This window comes from Pteropus alecto, unplaced genomic scaffold (assembly GCF_000325575.1).
Source record: "Pteropus alecto unplaced genomic scaffold, ASM32557v1 scaffold338, whole genome shotgun sequence".
Lineage (NCBI taxonomy): Eukaryota > Metazoa > Chordata > Mammalia > Chiroptera > Pteropodidae > Pteropus > Pteropus alecto.
In genome coordinates, this window is record NW_006441995.1 from 1,692,616 (window position 1) to 1,712,768 (window position 20,153).

The 20,153-nt window shown below is 44.8% G+C and overlaps 1 protein-coding gene across 6 annotated transcripts in view; it reads left to right on the forward strand.

The window, feature by feature from the left end:
- EGFLAM (EGF like, fibronectin type III and laminin G domains) overlaps positions 1-17,956 on the forward strand; it is a 149,250-nt gene extending 131,294 nt beyond the window's left edge. Inside the window, exons 18-23 of one of the 6 annotated variants that reach the window (XM_015595313.2) lie at positions 113-136; positions 2,423-2,501; positions 5,413-5,556; positions 11,804-11,887; positions 16,365-16,468; positions 17,258-17,956. In XM_015595313.2, the coding sequence (XP_015450799.1) occupies positions 113-136; positions 2,423-2,501; positions 5,413-5,556; positions 11,804-11,887; positions 16,365-16,468; positions 17,258-17,412 (590 nt within the window). In that variant the 3' untranslated portion in view covers positions 17,413-17,956. The remainder of the gene's footprint in view (positions 1-112; positions 137-2,422; positions 2,502-5,412; positions 5,557-11,803; positions 11,888-16,364; positions 16,469-17,257) is intronic. The other 5 variants (XM_015595314.1, XM_006919497.2, XM_015595315.1 and 2 more) reach the window with 5 other exon arrangements.
- The last annotated feature ends 2,197 nt before the right edge of the window (positions 17,957-20,153 follow it).

A 20,153-nucleotide genomic window follows, 5' to 3' on the forward strand; every position in this document is an offset into this window, starting at 1 on the left:
TATGAGAGGAACAAGGCTGGTTTCCAGTGATCTGCAACCAAAGTAATTGGGATTTTACAATGACTGTGAAATTCTGACTTTCCCTGTTCTGTTTCATGCTGGCACATGGCAGAGTGTGGGAACTACTGCCTCAATAGTAAGTACAGTAAGTCCTATGAGAGACTGTGAAAGTGCTCTGGGCTCTGGCCAGGCTGCGGGCACAATGCAGGCCAACCACAGGCAGAGGGTAACTGGGGTGAGTGGCGTGGGATTTGGACATACCCGGCAGGGGGGTGGGAATCCTCCCTCCAAAAGCGCCAGCCCTGAGAACACACAAGTCCCAGCTGGCCCTCAGGAAGCACCTGAGCTTCTGAGCCAGGGGGCTTAGCAGGCAGCTGGACTCACGCAGACCCTTTTGAGGCTCCGTGTGCGGAGCTGATGTGTGACGAGCACATCCTGGCCATTTCAAGGAGTCCAGGAGAGCAATAGCTGTTGGCCACAGGCCCAAGGCCATGGCCAATAACAGCAGGGACAGGGCCTGCCTATGCCTCTCGCCCGCGGGGTGAGCCAAACCCAGCAGGGGTGCCTTGGTTATGTTTAGCTGTAGGAAAGACTCCTCCATCAGCTTGGCTGTTCTCTCTCCTCCTCCTCCTTTCTCAACACTAATATCCTGAGATTTAGAGCCGACGGCCCCAGCTAAGAGCTCCCTTTTGCCTCCTGTAGTTCCGTGGTCTTAGGTCTCCTCTCATCCACCATGCTTGCCTTCCCGTTTCTATCTCTGTTCTTCTGGGTCCATTCTCTCTGTGCCTTGTCTTTTCCATTCCTTGCCCAGGGGCTGCCTGTCCATCTGGCTACTCTTTTTTTTTTTTTTTTTTAATGCTTTCTCTTCCTTTTCTTTCTTGGCATTTCCCCCGCTCTGACTACTCGTCTTTCTACTCAGTTCTTGCCAGTTTGCATCCCATTCTTTTTTCCTCTCTCTCCTTCCTTTTCTTTTCTTCTCCTCTTTCTCCTACCCACTTGAACCAGAAGGGAGACAGGCTGGTGGTGAGGCACAGAATTTCAAGATTCCAAAGTCTTGTCTTTGTCCCTGTCCCTAATAGGCCCTCTGGGCTGGCAGGCCCCCTTGTCCAGGGCAGTGCTGATTTAGAGAGCAATAAAGCGATTTCTTGGATAGTTACCTCAGAAATTACCTTTAAATTTTTTATTTCTTTTCCTTTGTTTTTCTTGTTCTCGTTCTTTTTCTTAATTTTACTTTTTATGAAAAGATTTTGGGAACATGCCATGGGGGACCTGCCAACATAGGAACTTATATTTGGAAGCCCAATGTCATTGGGTTTTGGGGTTTGCTTTATCTCTCTCTCTCTCTTTCTCTCTTTTAAATGTTTAGAAGTTAAGTTTAAACTCTCCTGTTATTAATAGTATTGAATAATTATACACGTAGCAGAGTCCTTAGTTTTGTGTCTGCTTTGCATCAACTACATATATTTTGTGAAACTCTAATTCTCTCTTGTTTTGTACATTTCTTTGAAATGAGATTAATTCTACCTTGATTTCTTTAAACTGTCCTATTTGTGTCTTCCTAAAGAGGAAAGAGATATGGCTGTTACCTCTCTGGCAGAAATCCCCTAAATTATCCCCAACTATAAAACCTGTTATTTTGCTAACTATGTGGAAAAGGGTGATTTCTCAGGAAAACAAAGTGATGACAAGTTGAATAAAAGGAAGTACACTTCTAAAATATTGGAAAGTAAGAAGTGGGCTGAGGACCGGATTTAAGGAGAGCCGCTCTGGTTCATGAACTATTGCTCTCTTAGCTGTATGACATTGGGCAAATCCTTGATGATTCTGTGCCTCGTTTTTCTCTTCTAGAAAATGGGACTAAACAACCCTCCCTTTTTCCATGCTACCTGCTCCTTCATGAGATTGTGGTGAAGAGCTTGTGAAATATGACACTGGAAGGTGTTTTGTAAAAACAAGAGTCAGAGCCTCACTTCTCACACTTCACCAGTCCCTTGAGGATGTGGCTCAAGGGGTTCTGGGGGAGCTTTGCTGGGACTTGTTCTTTCCGCCTTCCTCAGAGAACATCCAGGGTTACCCGCAGCTGCACCCCACATAGCCCGAGACCTGCTCTTTGGCTCACAAGAATAACTGGGCACAGTTCAAGCTTCAGCATATCACAAGGCTCCTCAGTAGTGCTGAGGGCATCAAAAGTGATGGCTAGCTCCAGGGAGGGGACACCTGGGAGATGCCAACTTGAGGCCATCAGGCCAGGCAGCTCCAAACCTGGCCAAGAGTGTGTGCAGCCAAGAGGAAGCAGCTGACAAGCTGTTAAAATGTCATATTTCCAGGAGCTGGCTTTCTTTGTATTTTCCTTCCACGTGGTTCAGCGCCGGGGTCAAGAGACCCATGTACCATGTAACCTCCATTTTCTGTTCTGTCTCAGCCATCACAGAAGCCATTGAGATTCCACAGTTTATCGGCCGCAGTTACCTGACCTATGACAATCCAGATATTCTCAAGAGGTAATAAGTTTCAGTAGGCACCTGCCTTATCTCTCTGGGGGTAGATTTCTCAATGTCTTTCCCAAGGTGTTTCCTTATCTTAACTGTCAGAAGATAATTCTCAGAGAAGGCAGTTTAGCCATAGCCTCGAGGGGACAATTCACACAAAATAAACATAGAAACCAGAACAAAACAAAACAAAAGACAAATTAAACTTGGAAAAGGCAACCCAAACCCTGTCTGGTCAAAGGTTCTGGAGAGAAGAACGTGCCCAGCCTCAGGTTTTCCAGCATTCATCATTCCTGAAGCCAGGGTTATGAGTGTGATTTCCCGGACAGGGCAGTTAGCTGCATGCTGTTCTGTGACCACAGTCTGCAGTTCTGCCTGGAGCCTACAAAGGAAGGTTCTGGTGCTCCCTCGGCGCCAGACAAACTTTGCTTTTTCATAAACAAAGGTCCACTGTCCTCTTCAGGCTCTGGCCAGTACAGTGAAGGGTTCCTTAGCTCTCTTCACGAGGATACCGGAGCATGGCACAAGTAGACGTCCAAGTCACCATCTCTGGTGGCAGAAGCTCCAGCCCTTCCCTGGAGTCCAGGCTCCTGGTTTGGAATAGCCTGTTGATATGAAAAGGGATAAACTGGCCCTTTGGCAAAATTCTCAACCTAGTGACGCTCATCTTTGGTGCTTTCAGTTTGCCTCTTCTCTCTTTCTTTTCTCTCCCCTAGTTCTTTGTAGTTTATAGTGTACCATCTCCCACTAGACCACCAGCGCAATCACTCTAGAATGTTCCTTCCTTTTCAAGTTGACTATTTCTTAACAGACTAAGATAAAGCTTTAAGCTAAAAGCACCCAGTCCTTAGGGTAGAATTTGGTGGCTTTTAAGGAACAAAAATGGTTGAAAGACATTTTCCCAGGGCATCGGACGCATATAACCCTGGTAACTGAATGCACACCAGACAGATAGACATTGCTTCATTTCTCCAATCCCACATTCTATTTTTCCAGGTGGTCTTGGCATGGGGCCTTAGGCAAAATAGATCCCTAAATAAGAGAGACCCTCTTCCTTCTTCAACCTTGTTTCCCCAAAGACATAAGGGTACTCAGTCCCCAGAAAGCAGGGCCAGCGTGAAAGGGACCCAGATCTTCAGCCCCCTGAGGCTTAGTGAACTGCACTAGGTGGTTTGGGAGGAATACGGGGGTTAATGAGCGTAGGAGGCATGGGGCCTCCAAACCAGAGCACCTTGGATGACACTTGTGTGCACATGTGCATGTGCATGTACGCATGCATCTGTGTGAAGCTGTAGGTAAAAGTCAAGTTTAGGTCTGTTTTAGTTAGATGACTTTGACTGCAAGTAACAGAAAACTCAGCTCAAAATGCCTTAAACATGAAGGATATTTACTATTTCATATAACAAGCAGTCCAGACTTCTTAAAAATCCTGGCTTGAGTAATTCAGAGAATCAACTGTATCATCAAAGACCTAAGTCTCCTCTGTCTCTCTGTTTTATTATCCTCAGCATGTTCTCCAGAGGCTACTCCCTTCATGGTTGTAAAACAATTGTCAATAAGATGCTCATAAGATACCTATAAATCTTCAGCGCAATATCCAGTGGTAAAGTAAACAAACAAACAAACAAACAAACACTTTTTTTTCTCATGTGACTCTTTTTAAAAGGAAAGGAATCTTTCCTAGAACCTTCTTGATAAATTTCCTCTATGTGACTGGATAATGGTTACATTCCTACTCCTAAATCAATCACCGCAAGAGAAATGGAACCATCATCATGCTTGGCTTCTACCAATCAGTGTATCTAAGACAAGTGAGGGAAGGAAGGAGCCTGGAACAAAAAACTGGGAAAAGCGGATCTCCAGAGAATGGGCCTGGATTGCTGTGCATGCACTTGGCCTGGTGGAGAAGACAGTTCTATGGACCTTGCTTCCCCCTCACCACTCTGAGCGCCCGCTTGGGGAAGGCAACATTGGTCTCTTGCCGTCTAAACCCAGCTCTGGGAATCCTAGACGAAAGTCTCTTCCACTGTTTACTGCAGAATGCACTGTACAGCTCTAGGCGTGTGGGGCAGACAGAGGGGTGGTACGAGGGACAGAACAGAAAGAGACTTTTCCAACAGCGCCATATTAGTAGTAATATTAAATTATGTTTACTCTTATCTTTTATCTAAGGACCTCATACTTGATCTTCTTCCTGTAACAGATGAAACACTGGTCACCTTAGTGAGAATGGATCTCTGAACTAGTCTATTCCCAGGAACTAACTGATAAGAGCACAAAAGCCTGTGACCCTGTTCCTAGCCGCAGCTGTAGGGCGGGACCTGACCTGGCAGAGTAGCCCTGCTTTCTTCTCAGCTTCTTGTTCCTCCCCACACTGCAGCTCTCAAGATCATTATCCCATCAAGTCATATTCCTTGTCTGAGGTGCTGCCTCCTGTCCAGTCATTCCTCCTTTGCCCTCAAGGACAGTCACTGCCAGACCTGGCCATCCACAGCCACGATCATAGCCCAGAGACACTGCCAACTTGAACCTCTTAGCAATTCAGAAACCTTCTTTCTGTCGGGGAATGAGGAACACTTTCCCAAGAACTCTTGAGTAGTTGGACAAGAAAGAAGGAGGATTAAAGTGTGTATAGGGGGAATAGCCTGGGACTGTGGCACTGGCCAGAGTCTGGTTAATCCCTGACTCATCAAGTGCCCTCTTGTGGGGTCATACCACAGCGGGGGAGGGGCACGATACTGCAGACTGAGCAGTCCAGACTTTTAAACCTGTGGTGTGACTCGTGGTGGTGATGCCAGTTCTAATTTCCTGGTAGTAAGTGCTAGAGATGCCAGATTATCCTTCTATCTGGCAGAAAAAACTCAGGAACAGATGTTGGTGGAGAATGGTTGATTTGGTGCAATTACTTGTGTATTTCCTCCAGGGTATCAGGATCAAGATCAAACGCATTCATGAGGTTTAAGACGACTGCCAAAGATGGCCTGTTGATGTGGAGGGGAGACAGTCCCATGAGACCCAACAGTGACTTCATTTCCTTGGGCCTTCGGGATGGAGCCCTGGTGTTCAGGTAAGCCCCCCTTGCCAGCTGTCTTTGGCATCACCTAGTGATTTTCCTCAGACAGTGCAGATTATGCCAAACAGAGTGATGCAGAAGTGAACCAGACGTAAGCTGCTGAATTAACTGTTGCCTGAAACACCACACGCGTTTGAGGCTCTGGGACTTTCCAGTATCCATCTTCTAGAGCAGCAGTCGGCAGTCAACAGCAGGAGGGCTAACTCTGGCCCACTACCAATGTTTGCAAAGGAAGTTTTATTGGAATGCTACCATACTCATTCATTTATATATTGTCTATGACTGCTTTCAGTGGCACACTTGAATAGTTTTAATAGGTACTGCAAAGCCTAAAATATTTATTACTTGGCCCTTTACAGAACAATTTTGTGACCCCTTTTTCAGTATGTTTCAGCCATATGCTCCCCACTTGCAAATTAGGAAGTAATAGGAGGAGGACTTGACACTGCTGAGTGTGGACGTCAGGGCTCTGCCTAATGCTCCAGCTCAGGTGGCTCTGAAGATCTGAAGTTGGGAGACCTGGCTTTAAATTCTGACTCTGCACCTTATTAGCCATGCGGCCTCAGGAAGGAGAATGCCCACTTTCCACTCTCCCACTACAAAGACCAAAGCATAGATTTGTATCTCAATAGATGAACCCAACATTCGGTTTTTCCAAATGCTTCTCGAGTGATACTGATAAGTCAGTCCCCCAAGTTCTTACCTCTTTTAAGTGAATGTGGACTACTCTCAAACTTTTCGAATGGGTAGCTGTGAAATAGCCAAAGGATTGATTGCCTGATAACTTCTTCCCACCAGAGTGGGTGGGAGCTGGTTTCTCCAGGGCAGTGACTGGCTTGCATAATATGAAAAAGCTTCTGTAGAGATCATGATGACACATCCTCACTTGAAGTTAGAAAACTCATCTACACTAGTGATTCTCAAAGTGTGGTCCCTGGACCAGCATCATCATCATCACCTGGGAACTTCTTAGACATGCAAATTCTCCAGCCTGACCAGAAAAACTCTGGGAGTGGGGCCAGCAATCATTGTTTTCACCATGTTTACAGGTGATTCTCGTGCACGCTAAAGTTTGAAAGCCCAGCTCTGGACTGTCTGCTCCACGAGGGCAGGAATTTCTCTGGCTTTCCCCTCTTTAATTCCTTCTCTGGTGTCTAGCACAAATGTTCACTAAGTGACATGGAATTAATTGGAATTGAAATAGACAAAGGCAAGATAACTGAGCTACAGAGAAGATGAAGACTTAATTCTGGGCTTCTGTGGTCATGCAATGGAATTACTGACTGCCAAAGTAAGATAATGTCAGTCCTTTCAGTTTGAATAAAAAACATTTTGAGAGGAAATGTCATTTATCCAATATCACGCTTGCCCATAAAGAGCAGAGCACGCTAAGTGATGCGATCCTATGACCGTTGAGGATTTTTGAGAGAAGTGTGTGGTTGAAGGCTAGAGGATGGCCTATGAGAGCAGTTCTCATCATCTCTGTCCCCTTTCCCCCTCTGGCCCCAAGGTCAAACACCAAGCTTTTTACACCCCAGTTTCAGGCTGGCTGCCGCGAAGCCATTTTCTTGTGGTTTTCCTGTGGTTAACCTCACCAAGGCCTCAAGTACTTGATTGTGCCCAGAAAAGCGAACTGAAACAGTAGCTCAGCCGTGGGTGGGAGGCCAACTTCCCCCCTAAACCGCCAGCTGAAACCTATTCACCAGCCGAACAGGGAAACTCAATCTGTGCAGGGCCACCCCAAGGCTCCCACGGGCCCTCACACCCGGCCTTGGCCAGACCCGACAGCCCCCCCACCTTCCCACATTCCCTGGGCATCCTTCGAGCAACTCCATCCTGGACATAATTCTTATGTTACCATTTCATTCTTAAGTTTCTGCAAATTGGCCCCACGTTTTTCTTTTAAGCCTAGAGTTCTGGTTGTGTGCTGTATAAAGGACGCATAGCTAAGACTCTTCCAAGACAGGCATCTCTGTACCTGTCCTTGGACCTGGGGCCAGAGCTGCTGCTCCCCCGTGTGTCCTTCCCTTGAGCAGTTACTTTCCTGCTTCCGTGACCCAACACAGATGTGTGGAAGCGCTAAGGGAGGACTTGGCGTGCAGGCCAGTGGTTTGAAAGTGTCAGCCTGTAGCGAGTTGCGGCAGAGCTTGTTTCCGAGGTAGATTCCTGGGCCTGCACCCAGAGAGTCTCGTCTGCTGGAACAGGTCTTCTTGGGCACCAGAATCTGATTGGAACCAGTCGAACAATGCCTTGTGAAACAGGGTCTGAAGTTGTCAAAGGCATGAGCTTCAAGTCAGACAGGAAAGATTCCTGTGGCCACGTGACCCCCTGAAAGTTTCTGGACCTCAGTGAATGAGTTCATTCATATAGAGGACTTAGTGCAGGGCCTGGCAAATCTAGTATTAGTGATACTAATTATCAAAATTATTGTCCTTGATCAAGTGTTTTCCATGTTCTAAAAAGCCCTACCCTACCTCAGATTAATAACATATGTAAGGCAGTTAGCACAATGTAACTGCTTTATAAAATGTAGCTATTATTATTGCTATTATTATTATTCTTTTCAATTAGACACAGGCCCTGCCATCAAGCAGCTTACATCAGTGGAGCCTAGAGAGTGAGCTGGTCTAGTCTGACTCGCAGACAAAACATTTTTGAGGTTTTGGTGTTTGATCCAGGTCCAAAGCAAACAATAGGAAACCTAAGATAATAAAATGTATTCTCAACTTTCTTGACTTTTTTCTTCATCTGAATGCCGGTCCTTTTGTTAATTTAGTGCTCAAAACCCTTCTGTCAGAGAATAAGGGAAAACACTGGAACACTAAAAAAATTATTCATGGGTTTTATGCAAGATTAAGCAGAAGAAAGGGAGTCAAAGTGCTCAGCTAAGATCGTTTTGTTTTGTTTTACAATTATATGTGGGGCATAAAAACGCAGCAAGCAGGTTTGTGAAAATCACTTGATTGACAATCTTTCCCACTAATTTTCCACGTGACCTTGATAACGTTTTCATGCAACAGAGAATGGGAAGAGATCTGCCATTGGCAAGGTGCCTGGTGCTATAGTTTAAAGGGGGCATGGCTAAGTAGAAGTGTCACCACGTGGAGGCTGCCAAGTGGTTTCCAAAAGGCCTCATTTGGTGGCACTTCCTGGTGGCCCACCTTGGTGCTCAGCCTCATAGCTGCATGCCAAGTTGAGTAGGAAAACTTGGATCAGGATAATCTATTCATGCTAACCAGATGCACGAGACATTGGTAGCAAAACCAGACATGCATTTATTTAGTTTTTCATTCATGCCCATGTTTTTACTTTTTTAAAAAATCGAGTTATAATTTATAGGAAGTGCGCAAACGTTAGGTATACAGTTTGATAAATTCGAACACATGTGAAGACCCGTGGAGCCACCACACAGAACAAAATATGGAATATCTCCCACACCCAAGAAGGCCTCCTTATGCCCCCTCCCAACAAAGCCAACCACCATTCTCGTTATTTTATTATTTTATAAAAGAAAGAGAGATTCCAGGGTGAAGTATCAGGGTGCCTGGGGAATCGGGAGATTATTTGGAGGGTCTGAAATCAGATGGGGGCGGTGGAGAGTCAGGCCATGGAGATGCTGGTTGAGTGTCATGTCCCCGCACGCCCCCGCCTTCCCCGTGATGGCTGGATTCCTGCTAGATGCAGTGCCGACTCCTCTGAGCACATTCTGATTCTTTGCACGAATGGGAGTGCTCTCAACCTGGAGAACACAGTGTGTCCAAACACGACTGAAAAGGTTTCCATTCACAGGATCACAATCACGTGCCAGTCTAGTGTGTCTGCAATTATACCCAGGTAACCTCTGTTCAGAGATCTGGGTATTCCTGACCTTTTCAGTTACATATTTACAGACTGTTGATTTACTCTCACACATGACTACTCTTCCAGGAGAGGCTCAGCCAGTTTAACTTTTGGTAGCAACTTCCTCCTTCCTGCCAATTCCTCCGGATATGCCGTCCACCCTGTTGAGAGCTGCATTAAGTATGGCACATACTTGGGGTGGTGGGATTATTTGTTTAGCTCCTACTGTGTGCTGTGCTCTTTACACATGTTATCTTACTTAATATCCCTTACAAGTCTTAGGAGGAGGTATAATTACCCTCATTTCACAGATGAGGAAACTGAGGCTCAGAAAGATGAGGCAAATTGCCCTAAGTCACTGAGTTCATAATTTGCAAGAGTGAGAATCAAGGCAAGTTAGTCTAATCCACATGTTCCTGCTCATTCTATCACCCCTGCTGCCTCTCGTAAAAGCCACATGCAGTCATTCAGCTACGTTTCTGCCAACCAGCTCTCAGCCAGGCTTCATATTCATTCATTTCCTCAACAAGCATTTGGCCACTAAATAATGAAATTTGAAAATTCCACCTCCAGGCTGCTTTATACAAGGGACTTTATACTTGATGTGGGAAAATGCATTAGAAAACAGTGGGTTTTTAGGGTCAGAGTCACAGCTTTGTCTCATAGTTTGTCAAGTCGCCCAAGTTCTATTCTTGTTTAAATGTCGATGGGCTGCGTGACTTCTCTGAGCCTCCATTATTAAAGAAAGGACCCGGAGTGCTTTCTCTGGGGAAAGCCAGACGCCTTCTATTCTTGCTCTCTTCTCAGACTGAGTGCATGCAAGAGCTCAGGAACCAAGCCAGGGTTCGTCATTCCAATTTCTTTGCCAGTGAGGTAAAAGAGTAACATGTCCTCTTACAAGATAAGGAGGGAGTAATCCCGGGTGGGATTCATTTTCCTTCAAAAGCATGATTATGATTACATAGGCTTTATTATATTATCAAGAGGAGGTCTAGGCAGTTGGCCCAGTGCCCAGCCAAGAGTAGTCACTCACTAAATATTTGTTGAATTGAATTAAATTAGAATAATTGAATGAACCCTGGACTGAGAGGGATATTTCTCTCTGGTAAACAACATGTGCATGTCTTCTGATAACCTTAGGGTATCCGGGTATCTGGAAACAAATAGAAAATAGAAAGTTACTGAGTGGACCAGATATCACAGTAAAATGGGGGGTGGGAGAGGCAGATAAGACACCAAGTTCAAGTCTTATACTTTTAGCTTTGGAATTAGTTTTGGAATTTTAGACGATTTCCTTAATCTCTTTGGGGCTTAGCCTACTCCGCAGTGTTCCGTTCCGTTTTGTTTTTTAAAAAGTGAAAACACATGTATTAGTTTCCAGGGGCTGCCGTAACAAATGACCATAAATTGAGTGGCTTAAAACAACAAACATTTATTCTTTCGCACTTCTAGAGGCGGGAAGTCCAACACGCAGGTGCTGGCAGGGTTGGTTCCTTCTGGGGGCCCTGAAGGAGAATCTGTTCCATGCCTCTCTCCTAGTTTCTAGTGATGGCTGGCAATCCTTGGCGTGCCTTGGCTTGTAAATGCATCATTCCAATCTCTGCTTTCATCTTCATATGGCATTCCTCCCTGTGTGTCTGTGTCCAAATTTCCTATTCTTATGAGGACACCAGTCATATTGGATGTAGGGCCACCTTAAGCCAGTATGGCTTCATTTTGACTAATTACATCTGCAAAGATCTTATTTCCAATTAAGGTCACATTCTGAGGTTCTCAGTGGACATTCATTTGGGGGGACAGTAGTCAACCTTTGTTTGCGTAACACATTATAACTGATGAAACCCTTCTTGTTCCTGAAACTATACTGATACTTCTGTGCATGGGGCTTTAAAAAAAACATCAGCTTTGAGGATATTAGGCTAAGTGAAAAAAGCCAGTCACAAAGAGACAAACACTGTATGATTCTACTTACATGAGGTACCCAGAGTCATCGAATACATAGAGACAGAAAGTAGAATGGTAGTTGCCAGGGATAGGACAAGTGGGATGGGGAGCTGTTGTTTAAAGGGTACAGAGTTTCAGTTTTGCCACGTAAAAAGAGTTCTGGAGATCGTTTGCACAACAATGTGAATATATTTAACACCACTGAACTATACACTTAAAAATGGTTAAGATGGTAGGTTTTATGTTATGTATCTTTTGCCGCAATTAAGAACATTGTCTGATCATTCATGACCTAGTTTGGAAACCTAATTCATAACACTACTGCGTTGTTTTGTGTTAAGTAATCTACATTCTGAGTTGCATGGAGCTTTTGCAACGTATCATTTGTGAATGCGTGTCTTCCTGTGCTTCAGTGCTTTATTCTGTTGTCTGCCTTGTTCTTCTCCGACGGCCTTAGCTATAACCTGGGCAGTGGTGTGGCATCCATCATGGTGAACGGCTCCTTCAATGATGGTCGGTGGCACCGCGTCAAGGCTGTTAGGTGAGTGCCCGCCCCAGAGTGAGACAGTGGGAGGAACTGTCCAGGTCCCTCTTCCCCACTCTGGCCTAACGTCCCACACTCCCGATCCAGGTCGCTGAGGGCAGTTGGCTACCAACGCCCATGTGTGCCCTTCACTGACACTGAGAGGCCAGAGAGGCCATATTTTGAAATCTCCATTCAACAGTGACCTTCTGGAGAAAGGGCTTTTTGATGGCTAAACTGGAAGAAGGCCTCTCTGTTTGGTGAGATCTAGATATCTCTAGTGAGATGAGACTTCAAGGCAGTAGACTGAGGAATACTTCAAATCTCATTATGTAGGCAATGGCCCACTTTATTTTTATTTTTATTTTAGACATTGTATTATCTGAACCTTAGAAGCGATATGTAACCTGCCCCAATTACATATCTCCCCCATCCCAGAAGTCACTCCCCTGACTTCTGATTAACTTTGGGTGAATCATTCCCTCAAAATTACAGTGCTACTACTTACGTCTATATTCCTAACAACATATTTTGAGAAACCAAACTTAGCTGCATGAAGAAACGTCAGTCCTGCCCTGGTAGATGAAGTTTACAGGAGATGAGCCGCACAGCACTTTTTGGTTTGGGTTCCCTGAGAATTTGCCACAGCCCTTCCTGGGGAGTTCAGGGGGACGGTCATGAGTGGGGCTTGGGAAACCTGGGGCTACCATGGTCATTTTCCTACTCAGCTCACATACAGGCTGTGGCAGAAGTAGCCTTGCTGGACCCCGCTCTCTTGTACACTGTGCCTGCCTTTGATACCTAAAAGGATGTGAGAGGACACGGGGGCAGATCTGTGCCCATCAGCCGCCCAAGTGGCCTGGAAAGCCCTTGAGATAGAGATTTTGAGGAAGTCTCAATTCTGACTTGTTATAAAAAGAAATGTCTTCCTGAAGTAAATAGTTATAGGTTTGATCTAAAATATCCTCTAGAATATAAGGTAAAAGCTCGTAGTAAAATCCAACTCCAAGATACTCTAGACCAGGCGTCCCCAACTCCTGGGCCGTGGACCGGTTCTGCTCCGCGGCCTGTTAGGACCAGGCTGCAGGAAGTGAGTGGCAGGTGAGCGAGCAAAGCTTCATCTGAATTTGCGGCCTCTCCCCAGCGCTAGCATCACCGCCTCAGCTCCACCTCAGATCATCAGCCATTAGATTCTCACAGGAGCACCGGTCCCTAGTGCCAAAAAGGCTGCGGACCGCTACTCTAGACTGTGTGGCTCCTAAGTTACTCATTTCTCCCTCTTACTCAGCTATAAAAGGGCTCACTCAGAAACACGAAATACTCGACCACACTTCATCCCTGTAGCTCTCATCCCGTGAACATTCTGCTCTCAACTTGCTTGAACAGAGAAGGTCGGTAGGACACTCCAACGTTGTGGAAGGATTTTTAAATCCTCAAGATTGTTGTGGTTTGACTATGTGCTTTAAGATACACATTGGTGGGGATTTCAGGCACTTCCTAGACATCTAAGGAAACAAACGTTAAAGGACGTTCCCAAGACTATACAACCGTTTGTGGGCAGAGCCAAGATTAGAATCTTAGATCAAAGCTCTTTCCGTCCCACTCTGTGGTACAGCCGACCCCAGGTAAGATTTCGGATGTTTTGGGGGGATTAGGCAGGGAATGTTTCATCTATCAGAGCATCGAGCTTGGCACCACGAAGACGGTTTAGCAGACTTGGCTCTTACTATTTTCATCACTGATATCTCTCCCAGTGGGTCTGAGGTTGCAGCGAGGGTTGAACAGAACGAACTGAGACCAGGAACTGGATAGAGGTGAGGATTCAAGCGGATATCGTGAACTGTGTCCCAGAGTATCAGACAGGCCTTGCAAGGGTGGCATGACAGATCTAAGCAGGAACTGGGTGAAAGCCTTGGATGTCAACTGTGGCAAGTGGGTTGGATTTGGATGGATACCTTAATTCTCTGCAGTAGGTTCCAGGATCAGAGAAAGAGGAATTAATGCCAAGGAATTAATGCCAAGGAATTGTTTTGTATACTGTTTTGCTCTGAGTAATCCTGGGATGCCAAGGAGATCGCTAAGGGGAGCCTTGTTTTGTATACTGTTTTGCTCTGAGTAATCCTGGTTTTGCAGGCATTAATCCTAGCAGAAAAGAGAGAGCAAATTCTCATTTATCAAGCATCTTCAGGATACCAGGTACTCTACATCCTTTATCTCAGTTAATATTCACAGTAACTTAGGTTTTATAATCTTCATTTTGTGGATGAGAATGATGATATATTGTTAACAATAATGACACATTCTTCCACCACTCTTTATAAAGCAGCATATATCAGGTACCATGCTCTGTGCTTTGCATGCATAATCTCTGATCTCCAGAATAGCTTTGGAAGAGGGGCATAGTTATTCTCATTTCAGTGGAGGAGTTGAAGCTCCACAAATTCACTTTTTCATTTATCTACCACTATGAGCCATATACTATTCCAGACACATGGGATACATCATTGAATAATACCGGCATCCTTGCCTTGATGGTTGTGCATTCTAATGGGAGGCAATAGACAATTAGTAATAAACATAATGAAGAAGTTAATTACTTATTAAGTTAGAAGATGATACCATGTTTATTTTCGAATCTAAGATGCCATGGATTGTAAGACATATCTTTTTTTCTGAGATGTTAAAAATAAAACATTCTTAGAACTGATGAAATAAAGTAGAAAAAAATGGAATTTTTTAGAGAAATGGGGACAAAAGGCAGGGCAGGTAAGGCAAGGTTTGGGAGCATTGCCCATCACAGCATTCAGGTATGAGATTCTAAAATGGCATATCCAAAATGGGGAGGTAGCAGTGTGTGGTCTTGAGGGTTGAGGACAGAACAAGAGAAATATTTCTAAATCCAGTTGCTAAAAGCGATGCTATCAAGAGATAATGCCTGGATAATCAGATTTATATTATTGTACAACCCTCCAAAAAAGGGGGTAGAGCCTGAGAAGTGAGAACCCGAGCCCCTTCTCTACTTCATGTAGCTGGCACACTGCTCTTTCCTTACGCATGAAAATATAACAAAAGTCAATTCATTGGAAAAAGTAAACTAAAGGTGTCTGGAATGGGAGACACTAAGTCTAAATGAATACCGGACTACTGTATATTGTACAAATTAAGACTGGGGACTATGCGAAAGTTCATATGTTGAATATTAAGAATTCTGTAATTTTTTCCCTGATGGGATTCCAAAATGTTGATAGCCAGACACAGTAAGGAGAGTAGAAAATCCAGGTGTCCCTCTAGGAAACGATGGAACCAGATCACAGCCCAATCAAGCCACGGTCAGCAAAACCCATTCTGCACACAGAGCTTCCAATTTGCTTTTTAGAACTCGATACTTCACTGTAAAGTGGCAGTCAGCCATCATGAGGCATTTGGAAAAGACCTCCAGTATGAAACATGGTATCAGAACAGATAGACATAATAAAGCAACTTGGGGGAAACAGCCTATGAATAAAAAAAGGATGAAAAATATTAATATTGCCAGGAGATAAGGGAGGTTATTAACCAAGAAACATGAGCTGTTTGCTATAAATCAGAAACATGAAAAGACCAATAAAGAAATCTTAAAGAAAAAAAAAAAAAGAAGTGAGGCCTGGGTTCGTATATCCCTAAAAGCAATAAAAACAAACATACTTCTCTGGAAAAGGCTCGTGGGGCTATTTAGTTTTAGAAATCAACTCAGAAAACTGCAAAGCCCTTGTCACAGATAAACACCTCCACTCCACTGTCATTGGAGTCACTTTGGAGTGACGATGTGGATCCTTCAGAAACTTCTAAGCCACTTTTCATCCCTTCCTAGAGTAATCAATCCTCCACAGACAAAAACTGCTACATTGGCTTCCCATTGTGCTTAGAATAACATCCAAACTCACCATGTGTCACCACGACACCATCGTTCCTCCCCTTAAAGTTCTTTGCTTCCTTCTCGCCTTCAGGATAAATTCTAAGCTCCTCGTACCCTTCACCATCAACTTCTGGCTTCATCTTTCTACACTCTGTTCCCACCTCTAGAATTCTCTACGTTCAGTCTGTACTAACCTGCTTTCCTTTCTCTCTTTGCCACAGCCACTTCCTGTTTGCATTAATTAGCTTTCTCCTTCACCTGACCTATCCAGCCTTGAAAACTCGTCTCAGACAGAATCTCCTTTGCGAATCATTCCCTGGCCCTCTCCTCTTCCTGCATTATTCCACTGCATCCTGGAATTTTTCTTCCATAGAGTGGTGACACTGAATCGTCATTAGCAATTTGATTTTTTGTTTTGTCTTTCTCAGTAGGCCTAAAACTCCTGAGGGCCAGGAATGTGCTTGTTTGTTTGTTCGTTTTTCATTTTTGCAGCTGCACCATTTATCATAGTGCCTGCTGCATAGTAGGTACTCGGATACATTTTTATTGAAATGAATGAATGATTGAATGGAGCTCCACAAATGGTGGTGGTTTTCACAGGGATGGCCAATCTGGAAAGGTAACCGTGGATGACTATGGGGCCAGGACAGGCAAATCACCAGGCATGATGAGACAGCTCAACATCAATGGAGCTCTGTATGTGGGTAAGTGACCTTCGACCAAATCTAAAACACGCCAGTTTTTAGTCGTGTGTTTTCTTGTTAGTCGTCCACTTGCCGCCCTGGGGCTCCCCAAAGTCGCGCCCTTCACTGGAACAGTCAAATAGCTGGAAGTCAGGCAGCTGTCCAGATAATTCATCCTCTCGTTTTCTGAACTTCTGACTCATGGCTGAGGGGGCAGGAAGCACTTAAATGCTTTGTACTTTGGACTGATCCACCAGGAAAACCATGCTTTTCTTGTTTATAGAACAGGAACCTTCTAAATATAGCTCCACTATTTTCTAGGTGGAAGGAGAATCTCTTTTTCTAGCCCTTTTCAGAATTAGAATGAGTGATATTTCTGTAAATAGCTTAGAACCCGCTACTGCAGACACATAAGCATGAAAAGATGTCTCTGTCCATATGATATTTTCTAAAAGTACGCTTAATTGAAAGCATTCAACATTAGTGTATTTCTTTTGGTTTAAGAAGATATCGCCTCTAACTACAAACTACATTTTGTTGACACTGTCCATTTCAAAATTTACCAGATACTATTTGGTATGAAGTAGCCAGTCGGGTCAGAAATCACGCATGATGCAGGTTGTGTATCAGATCGATCCAAGTCAACCTGTTCCTTCAGGGATAATTATAAATTAGATGAGAGGTACCGAGCAGTTTGAAGGACCTCACTTATCCTGCCAGCCAAGGGATGCCTTGGTCAGCAGACACGCACGTGTCCTAAAGAGACATCCTCCCCTTCGGCTCACACATCTCCCTCTTGCTTCCTGGCAGGGGGAATGAAGGAAATTGCTCTGCACACGAACAGACAATACATGCGAGGCCTCGTGGGCTGCATCTCTCATTTCACCCTGTCCACCGATTACCACATTTCTCTCGTGGAAGACGCCGTGGATGGGAAAAACATCAACACGTGTGGAGCCAAGTAATGCCAGCCGGCCTTGCCCAAGGAACAGAGCCTACTATCCTGAGAATCTTGGGCGCCCCGAGACTCTGCCTGATGCCACACACAGAGGCGTGGGGACCAGGTGTGTTTCTTCTCATCAAGGAGAAACTAGAACCAAGACGGGAGTCAATGACACTCCATGGGCCACACCCAAAGGAATCCTCTGTGTAGGAAGCATCGAACTTTGTCCATTGACTGTGGAGTGACTGCCAGGGATCACACATCAAGGCAAATTCCAGGGCCCGTCTGCTGTAGCTCAATGACTGTGTTGTGATTCATAGTGCATTAAAAAAAGAAAGAAAGCGAGAAAGACCCAAAGGGCAGTATTAAAATACTTCTCTCCTTTTCTGACTCATGATACTTACTGACAGCAGAATGACTGTGTGACCTTGAACTTCGAATTTCTCACCTTGGCCCATGAATTATTAGGATTAACCCCTTCCACTCCTCACTGGCTGGTTCAATGTGCTGTGACCATTCCATGAAAATAAGGATGAGGGGAGACTATATAGAATTATAATTATTATGCTGCCCCCCCCCAAAGTTTACCTTTAGTGAGAAATCCCTACTTTTTATAATGCTAATCTAAGAAAATGGGCACCATGATTTTGTAGCTATCCTTTTGTATGTGTATATTTTTATAGCTGCAAATTGTCCACACAGTATACTTTTGCAAGTTTGGGTGGACAACTCTGAATTCTTTGCACACTTCCTAAAAATTTTCTCCCAAGGGAGACTTGTTTGGGCTCTTTGTGGCATCAGTGGAGTGGGGTAGGTAACTTGGGGGTGCATTCTCTCAGGGAGCTGACCATTCTTTTTCGGTAAGTGTTGACGGCTCAAGGAGATGAATCCGAAACTCTTAAAATAAGCAGATTAAAAGGCACATGTGGGTCACCCACTGAGGTGGGTCACTGTCATTTTTGTTTAAAGAGAGGGGGAATGTCTGTAGTAAACTTGAATAAAGGAGATGAAGAAGGCTAGAACTCATTCATTTAGTCATTGATTCATTTGTGGAGGTGTTACTGATCCCTGCAGAAGCTCAAGATGAATCCGAAACTCTTAAAATAAGCAGATTAAAAGGCACATGTGGGTCACCCACTGAGGTGGGTCACTGTCATTTTTGTTTAAAGAGAGGGGGAATGTCTGTAGTAAACTTGAATAAAGGAGATGAAGAAGGCTAGAACTCATTCATTTAGTCATTGATTCATTTGTGGAGGTGTTACTGATCCCTGCAGAAGCCATGTCCAGAAGTGAACACTAAGACAATGAGTGTTTCTGAGGCTGTGCTGGGGGCTGAGAAGCAGGGCTGCTTCCTTCTGAGCCATCGGCCGTGCCCCTTTGCTATTCACACGTGATGCTGGTGACAGCTGGCTCACTGGCAGCTCCCCAAAGACAGGCCTTGCTAAGGGAAAGGTGAGATGAACGCTGCCCCCAAAGAGCAGGGAAATATGACCCAACTCACACAAGGGTTTATAATTAGCCCCAGTCCTGACTCGACTCTTGTTTGTGCAACATTCATTCAGCGAAGACGTTGAGATTTGTGCAAAGCACAGTTTGGGGGCACATTAAGAACTCTATAACATGAATAAATCAACTAGAGGCATTCACCTTATGCTTCAACCTTCTGCCTCCATTCCTGGGGACTCTGAGGACCAGGAGCCATCTTCCCAGATGAATAATGGTGACGACAACAACAGTATAATAATTCATCCTCTCCTACATATGTCTCCTTATGAGGGCAGTTTGGAGAAAAGCCACATGGTAGAAAGTGGGTTTTGCCACCTCCCAAACACCCTCACCTCAATATCTTCACCTTGGAGACTGCTAGGGTCAGTGCTTCCCAAGATGTAATAGAGTTGCTTTCATAGCACATTTTGAATCAATTGCCTCCAGCCAAAAATATCATCGTGATTTTAGCAAAATATCCAGCTGAGCTGAAGCCAGAAAAATTGTGCTGTAGATGAGCTTTTGTTCCACGCAAGTGTGATCCAGAGAGAAATGCAATGACCCAGGGATGCGGACTTAAGAGTGTGTTGAAGTTGACAAGAATTCTGAACCACCAACGTGGGGGGGATGCAGAGGGGGCTAAAAGGGGAAGTTGACACTGATGGATTCACGGCAGTAGAGATCCTGCTGGTGAGAGGGATACAGAGACCCAAGAGGAGCTGATCACATGGGAGGCTCAAGGTAAACAGGGTAAGAGACAGTACATCCCAAGCTATAAATAAGGTTCTTTCATCCTCTCAGAGGATGAAAACCAGGAGATGTGGGATGAGTTTATAGCAGAGGTGGTTGTAAGGATAGAAATTGTCTTGAAGCTGAGGGCTTAGACCTGGGTTCAGAAGGTCGGAGAGAGCTGACCCGAGTTCAGCCTGGATTGGTGGGTCCTCGGTTTTCTAAGCGTATCTTTTGCCGTGATAAGGCTGCGTAACAAACAACCACAAAAACGCAGTGGCATACAGGAATAAGCATTTATTGTTTACATGCCTTGAGTGGTCAACTTGGCAACTCTGCTGATCCTGGCTGGGCTTGACTAGGCATTTCTTCTGGTCTCAGCTGGACTTGTTCATATGTGAGGCAGTTGGCTAATTTAGGATGGCTTTGGCCGGGACGGTGGCGTGATGTGAGCCTGCTCCATGTGGCTCTCCTGCTCCTCCAGGGACCAGTGGGCGAGCCTGACATGCCCTTTACATGACAGAGGAGGGTAAGAGCGCTAGAGTAAAG